This window comes from Callithrix jacchus, chromosome 6 (assembly GCF_049354715.1).
Source record: "Callithrix jacchus isolate 240 chromosome 6, calJac240_pri, whole genome shotgun sequence".
NCBI lineage: Eukaryota > Metazoa > Chordata > Mammalia > Primates > Cebidae > Callithrix > Callithrix jacchus.
Genome location: NC_133507.1, coordinates 2,329,557 through 2,344,926, shown reverse-complemented (window position 1 = coordinate 2,344,926; position 15,370 = coordinate 2,329,557). Strand labels below are relative to the sequence as shown.

At 56.9% G+C, this 15,370-nt stretch overlaps 1 protein-coding gene across 22 annotated transcripts in view; it reads right to left on the bottom strand.

Moving 5' to 3' along the window:
- OCA2 (OCA2 melanosomal transmembrane protein) overlaps nt 1-15,370 on the bottom strand; it is a 431,394-nt gene that overhangs the window by 368,337 nt on the left and 47,687 nt on the right. For all 22 annotated transcript variants that reach the window (XR_013536485.1, XR_008482351.2, XR_013536487.1 and 19 more), the window contains 4 exons: nt 13,262-13,334; nt 6,689-6,849; nt 4,083-4,165; nt 2,760-2,913 (listed from right to left, as the gene is read on the bottom strand). Coding sequence is in view for 15 of the 22 variants with exons in the window: in XM_054258175.2 (XP_054114150.2) it covers nt 2,760-2,913; nt 4,083-4,165; nt 6,689-6,849; nt 13,262-13,334 (471 nt within the window). In the remaining 7 variants the exon portion in view is untranslated. The remainder of the gene's footprint in view (nt 1-2,759; nt 2,914-4,082; nt 4,166-6,688; nt 6,850-13,261; nt 13,335-15,370) is intronic.

The window sequence follows — 15,370 nt, the reverse complement described above, 5'->3', positions numbered from 1 at the left end:
CCAAGGCTGTATATACAATGTGATACTTTCTGCCGTACCTGCGTGCCCAGGCTGTATACAATGTGATACTTTCTGCCGTACCTGCGTGCCCAGGCTGTATACAATGTGATACGTCCTGCTGTACCTGCGTGCCCAGGCTGTATACAATGTGATACGTCCTGCCGTACCTGCGTGCCAAGGCTGTATATACAATGTGATACTTTCTGCCGTACCTGCGTGCCCAGGCTGTATACAATGTGATACTTTCTGCCGTACCTGCGTGCCCAGGCTGTATACAATGTGATACGTCCTGCCGTACCTGCGTGTCCAGGCTGTATACAACGTGATACGTCCTGCCGTACCTGCGTGCCCAGGCTGTATACAACGTGATACGTCCTGCCGTACCTGCCTGCCCAGGCTGTATACAACGTGATACGTCCTGCTGTACCTGCCTGCCCAGGCTGTATACAAGGTGATACGTCCTGCTGTACCTGCCTGCCCAGGCTGTACACAACGTGATACGTCCTGCTGTACCTGCCTGCCCAGGCTGTACACAACATGATACGTCCTGCTGTACCTGCGTGCCCAGGCTGTACACAATGTGATACTTTCTGCTGTACCTGCCTGCCCAGGCTGTATACAATGTGATACGTCCTGCTGTACCTGCCTGCCCAGGCTGTACACAACGTGATACGTCCTGCTGTACCTGCCTGCCCAGGCTGTACACAACGTGATACGTCCTGCTGTACCTGCCTGCCCAGGCTGTACACAACGTGATACGTCCTGCTGTACCTGCGTGCCCAGGCTGTACACAATGTGATACTTTCTGCTGTACCTGCGTGCCCAGGCTGTATACAATGTGATACGTCCTGCTGTACCTGCCTGCCCAGGCTGTATACAACGCGATACGTCCTGCTGTACCTGCGTGCCCAGGCTGTATACAACGCGATACGTCCTGCTGTACCTGCGTGCCCAGGCTGTATACAACGCGATACGTCCTGCTGTACCTGCGTGCCCAGGCTGTATACAACGCGATACGTCCTGCTGTACCTGCGTGCCCAGGCTGTATACAACGCGATACGTCCTGCTGTACCTGCGTGCCCAGGCTGTATACAACGCGATACGTCCTGCTGTACCTGCGTGCCCAGGCTGTATACAACGCGATACGTCCTGCTGTACCTGCGTGCCCAGGCTGTATACAACGCGATACGTCCTGCTGTACCTGCGTGCCCAGGCTGTATACAACGTGATACGTCCTGCTGTACCTGCGTGCCCAGGCTGTATACAACGTGATACGTCCTGCTGTACCTGCGTGCCCAGGCTGTATACAACGTGATACGTCCTGCTGTACCTGCGTGCCCAGGCTGTATACAACGTGATACGTCCTGCTGTACCTGCGTGCCCAGGCTGTACACAATGTGATACTTTCTGCTGTACCTGCGTGCCCAGGCTGTATACAATGTGATACGTCCTGCTGTACCTGCGTGCCCAGGCTGTATACAATGTGATACGTCCTGCTGTACCTGCGTGCCCAGGCTGTATACAATGTGATATATAAATAGTATGCACCTGTTTGCCTTCCAGGAGTTGGGATCTTGGTCGGCTGAGGGCCACTGTCTAGCCAGATCTGACCAAAACTCAGTCTGCAGCAGGCTGCCCCAGACAGAAACACTGCACATGTCTGTCTCTATCTGCTGGAGGGAGGCGCGTGCTCTGTGTGGGCCCTCCTGGGAGAGAAGACCTCTAAGAAGCCTACTCCTGGCTTCGTCCAGGCTCAGCAGGTTTCTGCTACCCAGCATGGCAATAAGCCACAGCCCAGAGGACAGCTGCCTGCGTCTGCGAGTTGCTGTAGCAAATCACAGAGTGGTCATGGGAACCGTCAAACAATAATAATATTGATATGGATAGAAAATGGAGGGAAAACTGTTCTAGAACATAAGAGACATAATAACAATCCTGTGAACGGCCCTTGTTAGACACTTAAGGCTCAACTTACTGGGTCATCAGTCCTCAGCAGGTGGACTCAACAACTGCGGGCAAGTTCTGGAGCTTTCCTGGCCACTCCTCCACCCTGCCATCTCCTCGACATCCCCAGGTATATTTCTCAGACCTGTCCCAAGCTCACTGGGATGTGCCTCTAACGGTCACACCATGCGCCAACCTTCCAGGCTCCTGTCTGAGTTGTGGGGAAGTCTGGTTTCATAGTTAAATCAACAACGCACCTGCCAGCCCAGGAAGGGTTTGCACGTTGCTTCATGCTGTTGAAGGCAGAGCCACACTTACGACTTCCCAGAAACAGCAAACTGACCAGACTGAAGATCACAGACAGAAATGCACACGAGCCAAGCTGGTAGACACATCAGATAACCCCTCCAAGCACACAGCCCTGGGCATCTGTGTCCCTCACACACACAATCGCACGGTGCAGGTGCGTGCAAATGAGCACATCCAGCACACAGATGCAGACTCTGAGTTCCTTCAAGGTCACACTTGGGGTGAGCAGCAAAGAGAGGGTAGAACGCTGTGTAAGTGCATTGTTTTCTCAGATACACTTCTGCTCCCAAAACCCATCCTGCTCACGTCAGTTGTCAAGATTCACCAACTACTCCTGTACGGTTCCCTTTCTACCTAAAGAGAAGGACCCGCCAATCTTCAGGAATGATTATGCTCATCCAATCTGATTCAGGAGCCAGGACCGAGCCCATCCAGATCGTCTCACAGGTCTCAAGCCTCCCCAACTGTGGGTCCAGACGGGTCACGGGAGCAGGCATGAAACTTACCTCAAATATGATCAGCACATAGACGCCCGCAAGGATGGCCGTTGCAATGGTCACTTGGGCTTCCACACTTGCGGGGAGGTACTGATGAGCCATCAAAAGAGGCACAGCCTGGGTCTGCTGGAGGGAGGCCCGGATGCTGATGGACACCGTCTCTCTGCAGAATGAAGCAACGACCTTACAGTTCATAAGGGGAACAAATCCAGGTCAACAGCTAGGGGACCTCCCTCTGTATCAGCCATGCCATTTACCAGAGTCCAAGTGGACCTCTGAACGATTCAGCCCCATGCCCGACCTCACAGCTGGAAGAGCCGTGAGCAACGGCCCATGGCGAGAGACACAGGACGCAGCCTCCCCATGGCCAAGCCCAGTCAGTCCAAGCAGGCCCCTTAGCCTCCTGTGGCATCACTGACATTGGTACGAGCCTGCACAGAAGACGCCAGCCACTGACCTGCCTCTTCCTGCTCTCCACCATGCCCAACCACGTTACCTGCTAAGAGTAAAGCCAGCTATTTGAACTGCAGTCCCCGAGAGTGGGAACCGCACTACAGACAAAAATCCTGCAAGTGACCTCAGGTCTGTGGGCAGCACTGAAGCAGTGTTTTCAAGTCCAGTCAGTATGTTTTATGGCCTGAATTATATCCCGTTCCTCCAAAAACAATTTCTTCGTTGAAGTCCTAACCCCGAGTACCTCCAAATGGGACTGTAGGTGGAGGTGGGGTCTTTCATGAGGACAGGGAGTTTAAATGAGGTTATGGGGCTGACTCCTAATCCAGGGGGACCGGCGTCCAAACAGGGAGAGGTCAGACAGGCACGCACAGAGGGGTGGCCGCCTGTAAGCGAGGCGAGCAGCCGGTCGATACCTTGACCCAGGACATGCAGCCTCTAGAATTACAAGCAAGCAATGAATGACATTTCAGCCACCCAGTGTGTGATGCTTCGAGATGGCAGCCTTAGCCATCTAATACAGCAACTAAAGGTACAGGCTGAATATAAAATGGCATTCATTAAGGAAGAAGAATCCTAAATTTCCTAGAATTCTCCATTGTACAGCTTCTTGATATTAATGAAATTAAAACGTCAACCAAAAAACAGCATTTGTTTCAAAGTGGCTTCTGCAGTCAACCCTCTTACATCCCGACACCCATGGCTGCGACGCCCTCCCACAGCCTTTGAGCTCACTGCCTACACAGCATGAGGGCCGAGTCCAAGCCCAGTGCTGACCTGGTGCTGTGTGGGCCGAAATTCAGTGTCCTGCTGCTTAGACGCCTTTAAACCACTGTGTCCCAGAAAGCCTGCCCCCAGACCTCATCACTGAGAACCCACCTGCTCAGTACCTCAAAGGTCCTGCTCATCACCGAGCGCTCACTTCTCCTCGGATTTAAATACACTGTCCAGTTGTGAGTGACCTGTACAAGTGAAAGCATAAAGCCATGGTGAGGTTTCTCACCTGAGACACCCTCTGGCATCTGGCACTGCTCTGTTTAGGTATTTGTTTCAAATAAGAAAAGGAGAAAGAAAGGAATGGGGTCCATCTTTACTTGGGCTCCCACATTTCTGATGTTAGGAGCCAGTGCAGGTGGTTTGGAGCTGGGAATTTCCATAATTTGGAGAGCTTTGTTTTTCTTTAAAAAAAAATGATTCATGGCCGGGTGCGGTGGCTCATGCCTGTAATCCCAGCACTTTGGGAGGCCAAGGCGGGTGGATCACGAGGTCAAGAGATCAAGACCATCCTGGTCAACATGGTGAAACCCCGTCTCTACTAAAAATACAAAAAATTAGCTGGGCATGGTGGCGCGTGCCTGTAATCCCAGCTACTCGGGAGGCTGAGGCAGGAGATTTGCCTGAACCCAGGAGGCGGAGGTTGCAGTGAGCCGAGATCGTGCCATTGCACGCCAGCCTGGGTAACAAGAGCGAAACTCCGTCTCAAAAAAAAAAAAAGATTCTTAGATTTGATGTAGTAAAATGAAATCTTTTTTAAAAATGCAGAATTTGTATACCAAACTACAAAAGGCATAGTAGTAAATAGTGATTTAATAAATCATACCAGATGCAGTAGCTCACGCCTGTGATGCCAACACTTTGGGAGGCCAAGGTGGGAGGATCACTTGAGGCCTAGACTTCAAGATCAGCCTGGGCAACAGAACAAGACCCCTGTCTACACAAACACACACACACACACACACACAATTTAAATCAGCCAGGCCTGGTGGCATCTACTTGCCATCCCAGCCACTTAGGGGCTGAGGCAGGAGGATCCCAAACATAGGAGTTCAGTTACAATGAGTTGTGATCACACCACCACACTCCAGCCTGGGCAACAGAGTGAGACCCCTACTCTAAAAACATTTAATATAATTTTTTTAATTTAAAAAATGAATTACTACAAGTTACTAGAGACGTGGAGAACTCTCTGAGGGCTCTGAGTCCCGAGACCTGCTTCTGCAACTACTTGCAACCTGGAGGCAACAAACCCACCCTCAGAAAACCTTCCACAGCCTGTGCACAGGAGCCCTGCACCGGAGGGTCCCAGGGGGAAGCCTCATTCGCTGCAGCCAGCCCTGCCTTGCACGTTCTTGCCCCTGAGGCTGAGGTTCGTGGGGGTGACCAGCTGGGGAGGCAGCCTGGGGAGGGAGGGGGACTCTCGATGGGAAGATGGGAATCTCACCCACAAATCACAAAGGACACTGAAAACAGAAACTCTGAAACTAGTCAAAGCAGAGATGCACACACCTGAGAGAACAGGAGTTCCTTTTAAGTACGTCAGTGTTTGCAAAGAGGATATCTGGGGGAAAAAAGTCCTTTCGTAAAGATGTCTTGTGTTCCCCGTGTTTCTGGTGCTGGATTTGCCTGTGGGCATTTTGGGTGCATCAGCATGTTGGGAAGGGCCGCCCGAGAGAGCAGGGAGGCGCCATACAGCTTATTTCATCTGGGCTATTAACATGCAAGTGCTGGGAAGGCAGTGCAACCGCCGGCTGCTTAGGATTCTGCCCTTCTCTAGACCAGGCTCAGGTCTCATCACCAAGTGGCCCCTTGCCAGGGGGATGGGCTCTTCACAGGTGAACCAAGTCGACGCCCAAGACCCTGGCCAGGGAAAGGGGTGTAGAACATTGATGCTGCATCAGCCGTGGTCCAGGACAGTGCATCCTAATTCATCATGAACTTTGCTCTGTGGACCATGCTGTGCAAGGCAGGAAAAAGTAAGGTGCATTCATTCCTCAGATGCTCCAGGAGACACAGCCTGTGTACAGCAGGCTCTCCTTCTCCCAGTTATTACAGGGAACGTCCACGAACCAGGGATATGACTTCCATGCAGATGTCGCCGTGATGACCCAATGCAGCCTCCGAGGCCAGGGCCCGGGGAGTCAGGCTCGATGGAAGGGGCCCTGCCTCTGGAGTCTAGGCTCTGGGCCGTCATGACGGATACCACTTCCTGGCTGCCTTTGCAGGATGTGAATGAAGGCTTGACAAGGCTCACAGACAAGGCTAAGCAAAGGCCCAAACAGACACAGCAGCTAAGAAGCTACGCACTGTCTCAGCAAGTGTCCACAAACATAGTGACTGCTGTGGAAGTGTCTCCACAACCATGCATAAGGCGCAGACTTAACACACACAAAAAAAAATCCACACACACACACACACACACAATCTACTTTCAAATGTGTGTCTCCCAGATGGCCCAACAAGATGATTTTGAGTAAAGCATTTGCAAGCCTGATTTTACTAAAATGGCATAAGTTTTACAAATAATTTAGAGAAATGGAAAAAAAAGAATTTCAAAAACAAAGCAAACGATAAGAAAGGCCCATGGATCGACTAAGAATGGTGTCTTCGCCTGTGGCTCCCCGTGAAACCGATTCAAGAGGAAACTCAATTTACAGTGAGAGGAAACGGGATTTCACCATTGCTTTCGAATAAATGACCAGCATCACCTGCTGTGGCCGCCACCGCCTGAAGCCCGAAGCGTCTGCCTGGGTCAGCTCCACCACGATGTGCTCTTCCCTCCCAGGACGACTGGGCCTGCTGGCCACTAGTGCCCCTGCCAGGTCCACCTGCAGCAGCGTGGAGTCCATGCGGCTGCTGAGGTTCACGGCTCGGGGCGTGTCAAGGAGAACCGCAAAGCAGGCAGGAGGAAGCCCATGTCCCCATCGCCCGCCAGATGCACACCCTCCTGACAGTGCTCCACGCCCTTGGCCATCAACACAATCTTCCCGCCTTTCCCAATACCCACACCTCCGCCCCCATCCAGGACCTAACCGCCTGAAGCGGGTCGTGACCCTCATGAGAGAGGTGCCCCCACACCGGAAGAAGGGCGCATCCGCAGCTCCAAAGACGGAGGGAGGCCAAGACGGCAAGAGGGACCGAATGAACAGGCATCCCCAGGGCCTCCCGGCCCGTTTCCTGCCCTTGCTCATGCGCGCCTGTCCTACCACGCGTGTCACGACTCTCCACTCTCATCAAACCCAGCACAGAAACGCCAAGCTCGGCTGCTCCTCGTCAGGCAACGCTTACATGAAATACACCAGTAGCCTGTCCTTCGTGTCCAGCCTGCAGGGCCCTGGTTGGAGAACCCGGGGCGGGGAGTGGGGGGAACAGCGTTTTCTCCCCCCTCTGAATGCACAGTCGGCACGTTCTGAGAGCCCAGGCTGGGTAGAAAACGCATCACAAGAGGAAAAGGAGACAGAAGGGAGGGAAAGGGTGGGGCGCCCCTGACTGACCTGCCTGGAGAGGTCTGCTGGCTTCCTTCATGGGCTCCAGACCCTGGCAGCCTCGGACAGGCCTCCCTCAGACAACAATTCGGGGACAGAGAACTTCGGGTGCTGCAGTTGCTTCTAAAACAGACCCCGCGACTGCTGAGCTGACACAGCAGACTCGGAGGTCAGCCCCTCCCCTCACCGCAGGCCCCCTGGCTCGGAGCGGGGAGGGGGGCGGCCCAGCTGGCGTCCCGGCTCCCCAGGCAGGCTCAGGCCTGCAGCTTTCCCGAAGCCCAGGGTCCTCTGAGGGCATCCCTGAGTTTCCAGAAACCGCTGTGCCCTCTGGGAAAACTGCCCTTTTCCAAGGAGCCTGCTGCAGGCTCCAGTCAGCCCTCATGGCGGCTGGAGGACGAGCCATGGCGCCCCTGTCAACCCTGCTGCCTCCATGATTTTCTTCTTCCAGACTCGAAGCCCACGCTGGGAACAGGTAAGAGAGCCCGGCCCCACTGCTGCCAAGAAACGCAGGCCGGCCGGCCCTCTGCTGACACAGACTCAGGCCTGGGGCCGTGCGTGTGTGAGTGCGTGAGTGCGTGGGGCCATGCGTGGTGCTTGCGTGCGTGCGTGCGTGGGGCCGTGCGTGCGTGCGTCCGTGAGTGCGTGGGGCTTGCGTGCGTGCGTGCGTCCGTGACTGGGTGGGACTGTGCGTAGGGCCGAGCATGTGTGCATGCGTGAGTGCGTGGGGCCGTGCGTGCGTCAGTAAGTGCGAGGGGCCATGCGTGCGTGCGTCCGTGAGTGCGTGGTGCCGTGCGTAGGGCCGTGCATGCGTGAGTGCGTGGGGCCGTGATGCGTCAGTGAGTGCGTGGGGCCGTGCGTGCGTCAGTGAGTACGTGCGGCCGTGCGTGCGTGCGTGGGGCCGTGCATGGTGCTTGCGAGCGTGGGGCCGTGCGTCCGTGAGTTCGTGGGGCTTGCGTGCGTGCGTGGGGCCGTGCGTGCGTGCGTCCGTGAGTGCGTGGGGCCGTTCGTGCGTGCGTCCGTGCGTGCGTGGGGCTTGCGTGCTTGCGTCCGTGAGTGCGAGGGACCGTGCGTAGGGCCGTGCATGCGTGCATGCGTGAGTGCGTGCGGCCGTGCATGCGTCAGTGAGTGCGTGGGGCCGCGCGTGCGTCAGTGAGTGCGTGCAGCCGTGCGTGCGGCCGTGAGTGCGTGGGGCTTGCGTGCGTGGGGCCGTGCGTGCGTGCGTCCGTAAGTGCGTGGGGCCGTGCGTGCGTGCGGCCGTGACTGCGTGGGACCGTGCGTAGGGCCGTGGGTGCGTGGGGCCATGCGTGCGGCCGTGCGTGCATGAGTGCGTGGGGCCGTGCGTGGTGCTTGCGTGCGTGCGTGGGGCCGTACTGCGTGAGGCCGTGCGTGCGTGCGGCCGTGCGTGGGGCGTGCGTGCGTCCATGACTGCGTGGGACCGTGCGTCGGGCCGTGCATGCGTGAGTGCGTGGGGCCTGCGTGCGTGCGTCCGTGAGTGCGTGGGACCGTGCGTAGGGCCGTGCATGCGTGACTGCGTGGGGCCGTGCATGCGTCAGTGAGTGCGAGTGGCCGTGCGTGCGTCACTGAGTGCGTGGGGCCGTGCGTGCGTCAGTGAGTGCGTGGGGCCGTGCGTGCGTACGTGCGTGGGGCCGTGCGTGCGTGCGTCCGTAAGTGCGTGGGGCCATGCGTGCGTCCGTGAGTGCGTGGGGCCGTGCGAGCGTGCGTCAGTGCGTGGGGCTTGCGTGCGTGCGTCCGTCCGTGAGTGCGTGGGACCGTGCGTAGGGCCGTGCATGCGTCCGTGAGTGCGTGGGGCCGTGCGTGCGTCAGTGAGTTCGTGGGGTCGTGCGTGCGTCCGTGCGTGGGACCGTGCGGAGGGCCGTGCATGCGTCAGTGTGTGGGGCCATGCGTGTGTGAGTGCGTGGGGCCGTGCGTGCGTGCGTCTGTAAGTGCGTGGGGCCGTGCGTGCGTGGGGCCGTGCGTGAGTGCGAGGGGCCGTGCGTGCGTGAGTGCGTGGGGCCGTGCGTGCGTCCGTGAGTGCGTGGGGCCGTGCGAGCGTGCGTCAGTGCGTGGGGCTTGCGTGCGTGCGTCCGTCCGTGAGTGCGTGGGACCGTGCGTAGGGCCGTGCATGCGTCCGTGAGTGCGTGGGGCCGTGCGTGCGTCAGTGAGTGCGTGGGGTCGTGCGTGCGTCCGTGAATGCGTGGGGCTTGCGTGCATGCGTCCGTGATTGCGTGGGGCTTGCGTGCGTGCGGCCGTGCGTGCGTGGGGCCGTAAGTGCGTGGAGCCGTGCGTGCGTCCGTGAGTGCGTGGGGCCGTGCGTGCATGCGTCCGTGAGTGCGTGGAACCGTGCGTAGGGCCGTGCATGCGTGGTGTGTGGGGCCGTGCGTGCATGCGTCCGTGATTGCGTGGGGCGGTGCGTGCGTGCGTCCGTAAGTGCGTGGGGCCGTGCGAGCGTGCGTCAGTGCGTGGGGCTTGCGTGCGTGCGTCCATCCGTGAGTGCGTGGGACCGTGCGTAGGGCCGTGCATGCGTCCGTGAGTGCGTGGGGTCGTGCGTGCGTCCGTGAATGCGTGGGGCTTGCGTGCATGCGTCCGTGATTGCGTGGGGCTTGCGTGCGTGCGGCCGTGCGTGCGTGGGGCCGTGCCTGCGTGCGGCCGTAAGTGCGTGGAGCCGTGAGTGCGTGGGGCCGTGCGTGCATGCGTCCGTGAGTGCGTGGGACCGTGCGTAGGGCCGTGCATGCGTGGTGCGTGGGCCCGTGCGTGCATGCGTCCGTGATTGCGTGGGGCCGTGCGTGCGTGCGTCCGTGAGTGCGTGGGGCCGTGCGTGCGTGCGTCCGTGAGTGCGTGGGGCCGTGTGTAGGGCCGTGCATGCGTCAGTGAGGGCGAGGGGCCGTGCATGCGTCAGTGAGTGCGTGGGGCCGTGCGTGCGTGCGTCCGTGAGACCGTGCGTAGGGCCGTGATTGCGTGGGGCCGTGCATGCGTCAGTGAGTGCGTGGGGCCGTGCGTGCGTCCGTGCGTGGGACCGTGCATGCGTCAGTGTGTGGGGCCATGCGTGTGTGAGTGCGTGGGGCCGTGCGTGCGTGCGTCCGTGAGTGCGTGGGGCTTGCGTGCGTGCGTCCGTGAGTGCGTGGGACCGTGCATGCATGCGTGCGTGGGGCCGTGCGTGCGTGCACTCATCCGTGCGTGGGGCTTGCGTGCTTGCGTGGGGCCGTGCCTGTGTAGGGGCGTGCTGCGTCAGTGAGTACGTGCGGCCATGCGTGCGTCAGTGAGTGTGTGGGGCCGTGCGTAGGGGTTGCGTGCGTGCATAGGGGCGTGCTTGCGTCGTGAGTGCGTGGGGCCGTGCGTGCGTTCGTCAGTGATTGCATGGGGCCATGAGTGCGTGCGCGCGTCCGTGCATGGGGCCGTGCCTGCGTAGGGGCGTGCTGCATCAGTGAGTGCGTGCGTGAGTGCGTGGGGCCGTGCGTGCGTTCGTCAGTGATTGCATGGGGCCTTGAGTGCGTGCGCGCGTCCGTGCATGGGGGCGTGCTGCGTCAGTGAGTGCGTGGGGCCATGCATGCGTGCGTGCGTGGGGCCTGGTGCACTCAGGCTGCTTGGGAAGGAACGCGGCAAAAATGTCCTGGAATAAAGGAGACACACTGGGTCCTGGGTGGGATGAACACAGGACAGAGGTGACCACTCATCTGAGTGCGCGATGCTGCTGTGCTTCTCTGGGATCTCTACGCACTGATAGCTTTGGGTGCCAGTGTTCCCCGAAGCCTCCCCCTCCTTTCTGAGTCCCACTGAAGACAGATTCTGGACAGGATCCAGCCTCCCCCTTGAGGTTCTTGGATCAGCCTGGCAGCAGGTTACTGTCTCCCCTTCCCTCTGCCCAGGAAGGTGGCGCCATGTCCTGGGAACTTGATGAGGGGAGCCAGGAACGCAGAGGAAGTCTTGGCTTTCTCCCACCCAGGGAGGTCATGCAGAGGCGGGCACGGGAAGAGAAACAGTCTGTCAACATCACGCAGCTCTCCAGTCTCACACAGAGACACTTTGACTAAAGCTCAGGCAGCTTTAAAGTCATGAGGAATACACAAAGACGTGCACACGCGCTCAGCTGACATCAGCACCGCCCTGACCCTGCGGAGGTGGAGTACTTCTGAAACGGTAGTGCCTCCGTCCACCGAGCGGAGGGAAGCACAAACCATAACCAGTACGCCCCAGCTCACCGGAGAGCCTCAAGTGCCAGGCATTTGTCACTGGTGCCCTGCTGGGCAGGTGGCTGGCGAAGGATAGGGCGTCCTGGGAAGGTGTAGTGAGACTTCCTGGAAGGACCACGAAAAACAAGACTATGCAACAGATAACAGCGACTGCAAGGAAAGCAAGCCAGTTTCCTAAGAGTCCAGTTCACTCAGACTATCAAGTAGACTAAAGAAAAAACACCTCGCCATTTAGCTAATTGAACTAATCCCTTTTTAAATGATCGTCTTCAAAAATATCTGACCCAATTGGTGCTCCCCATGGGAGGGTCCCACCTCTCCAGGACCCTCCACGGATGCCGGCAGCCCTAGCAGCAATGGGGGCTTCGGGGGCCTTCATGCACAGACACCTTAATTAGCCACATCCATTCCACAAGAGGCTCTGGACCCCGGCTGGAGAACTGGGAACCACCACTCCCACCCTTTCATCCAGAAAAGCCCGGGCGAAACAGCAGTTAGCCGCCCACTCCTGATTCCAGAATGAGGCTGCAGAAGAAAGAACTCGCCTGAAATCTAGAGTGAGACAGGTGACTCTAGGGAGAGGGCTTTCCCGGGACAGGTGCCAGCACTGCAGTTCAGGAGCAGGCAGGATTCAACCAGAAAATGCACACATTGCTCAAGGTCAAGTGCGGGCTTGCATGAGCGTGGGAACCCCTGAAAGCCACCAAATGGAGGTGTTCACATCTTCTTGCAGGCTTTTCCTCCAGGAAACCCATTGGACGCTCCCAGGAAGACAGGAAGCCTGGGAAAGGTCCCAAGAAAGCATCCACCAGTGATGCCAAACTTTACCCTCTCCCACTGCCTCTATCTCCTCTAAGGAGCAAAGGCCTTCATCTGCTTGGGAAGTGGATCAAAGCTGGTAGCCAGAGGGTACAGTAGGAATCCCTGCAGCTGAGGTAAGGTAGGAGGGGAGAAAAGTATCTCTCACCCCAGTGGGAGGGGTGGGCACAGAACGAGGTCTGGCAGAAAGCTGGCAGGGGGCCCAGTAATTCTGAGTGTCTAGTGCACCACAAGTTGCCACAGCAACTGCAAACCTCAACACAGCTGAAGTCTCACTAGATTTACATGAACCCTCCAATTAAGGCCTGCAGAAATCAAGGCATACTCATCTCCAAACTTAAACACCACTGGCCTCTGTTTCTGCTGTCCTACAGGATGTGTATGACTTCTAGCTAAAAATTCTGAGGCAGGCAAGAAGGGGCCAGAGCAAGCACAGTAGGAGGTGCTGCAGCAGTCTGAGCCAGGGGACACAGCCAGTTTGGCAGGGACTGGAAGACAGGTCAGCTCAATGCAAAAGGGGCAGGGGAGGGATGGAGTATTCAGGAGTGAGGGAAAGCCAGGCCCTGGCTGGAACGTGCCCTGCTGTCCGCCTTCCTCACTTGGAGGGCTCCCCACCAACCCCAGCACTGTCTCCCTGGAGCTCCCTGCCCCTCTGTCCTGAGACTCCATCTCTCATCAGACATCCTGGAGAAACGGAATTGAGGTGGGTGGGAATGGCGACAGCCTGCGCCTCAGCCTTTAGCAGTGGTCAGTCCGCGAGGTCTCAGCCATCTCAGTGGATTGTGGATACAGTAGTTCTCCAGTGGTGACACGGCCAACAGCTGCCAGAGCTTTCCTTGATCCGGATACAGGCTGAACAAAATCTGTAACAATCAGAAACGCTGAGTGACGGAGGTGTGGTATGAGAGCAATCAGATAGACATCATTTTGATATGACAGTTGAAAACAGATGTGATGATGAGGCTAGTGTGTGTGTCTAGAACACCCCAGCTGGCTTACTCTGAATAGCTCTGTCTTAAATGTTAAAATATTCTGATTCATTACAGTGTTCAGTTACAGTGGGCCCTGATTATTGACATTTGCCGATTTCAAGGATTAAATACCTGGCCATGAAATTAAATCATCAAAGAGGAACAAATGTGGTTTTCCCACATTGGAGAATAAAGGAACATGACCCCCGTGATGGTTACGGCACATTTTTGTGCAGCAGGTGTTTGTGGAATTTGCAAAGCACGTTATACACCCCCAAAAAGTAAACTAAACTGATGATAAAGTGAGATTATAGAGGTTCAAGTGAAATTCCTCAAATTCTATTTTGGATGTATCCACACATCACCTAAACTCCATCTCACAGAAGAAGGCTGAAGACCGGACACAGAGCTCAGGTCGGCTCTTGGGGACCAGGAAGACCTGGCCCGCTGTGCCTGGTTCCTCTGAAATCCCAGAGCACCTGCCAGGCCTTGCTGCCAGCAGGACTTCAGAACCACACATTCATGTGAGTAGGAAGTGGGGAGCCAAACTGGTAGCCAAAAATATCAAATCGTGAAGCGTTCAGAGCTCAGTGTAACTGGCTTTCCATTTCCAGCACAGGTTTCCTTTCCCCGGGTCACAGATCTCCTCCCTCATGGGTTAGTTATTAACAGTTGACTGTTCTCAGCTCAATACAGTCGATACTTCATACACTACCCTGCCGTCCCCGTGTTGCAGCTGAGAGGAGCTGACCCAGGGCCACAAACAGTCCTGCACGCTCACGGAGCCCCAACGCACATGCCACGTGTGCAGGTCATGAAACCAACCAGCAACAGCCACAGACGTCACGAACGGGGGGGCCTGTCACAGGCTGGCTGCATGGGAAAGCACTGCCCCCAGCTGGCACATGTCGTGGAACACAGCTCAGACCGCCCTAGCCCACAATCACACCGCATCTCAGCAACACCTCCCACCCCCTGTGGCCTCTCAACAACTGCGCATGCACACCATCTTAGAGCAACACTCAAAAGTGTCACTCACCCAAAATAACTGCAAAGCACAGCCACAACCTATCATGGCCACAGACCACAAACAACCTGCACAGCTCACACAAGTGCACACACAAGGACACACAGCCACAGACAGGACACCATGCCCCACCTGCACACACACAGACACACAACCAGAGACAGGGACCACCCTCACCTGCACACACACACACACACACCTGCACACACAACCAGATGGAACCACATACTCACCTGCACACACACACAGACACACAACCAGACAGGAGACCACACACCTACTTGTTGGGCAAACGTATTTTGAGTGCCACTATGTGACTCTGGCTCAGGCGACCTCAGGCTACAAATCACACCAATGCTGGCAGTGGGACCCATGACTGTTGCCTCAGAGGGCATCCCTGCAGCCCTGGCTCTACCACCCTCACTGCTCAGGTTCCTGTGCCTTTCCCTTGGCAGGTCCATCTACCAGGACCCCTCCAATGAATAACAGCGCCGCCCACTGCCCTGGGCTCGCCAAAGCAGCCCTCCCCCTCCCCTCATTCCCACACCCTGTTCCCTACAAGGGCATCTGACATTGGTTTTGCTCCGGGATAAGTATGTTGTGAGTGTTCATGTATTTGGAAGGATGGAGATATCTGGGCAAATAAAATCAGAGAGACACCTCCCCAGAGGGGCCAAACCTCAGAGCTTCAACACCACCTCTCAAAGGGCACTGAGACCCTCTGGGCATCCACGATCGCCAGATGTGTCCCAACAGACGTGAAGAGTGCTACTATGTGAGGCTCAACAGGGAAGTGGTGAACCACTCAATGGGGAAAGGGAGCCCACAGCCAGCTACCCAGCCTTCTGCAGGGCAACACCAGGCTGCCTGGCCTCTGCTGAGTGACAGGACCGCTGCAGAG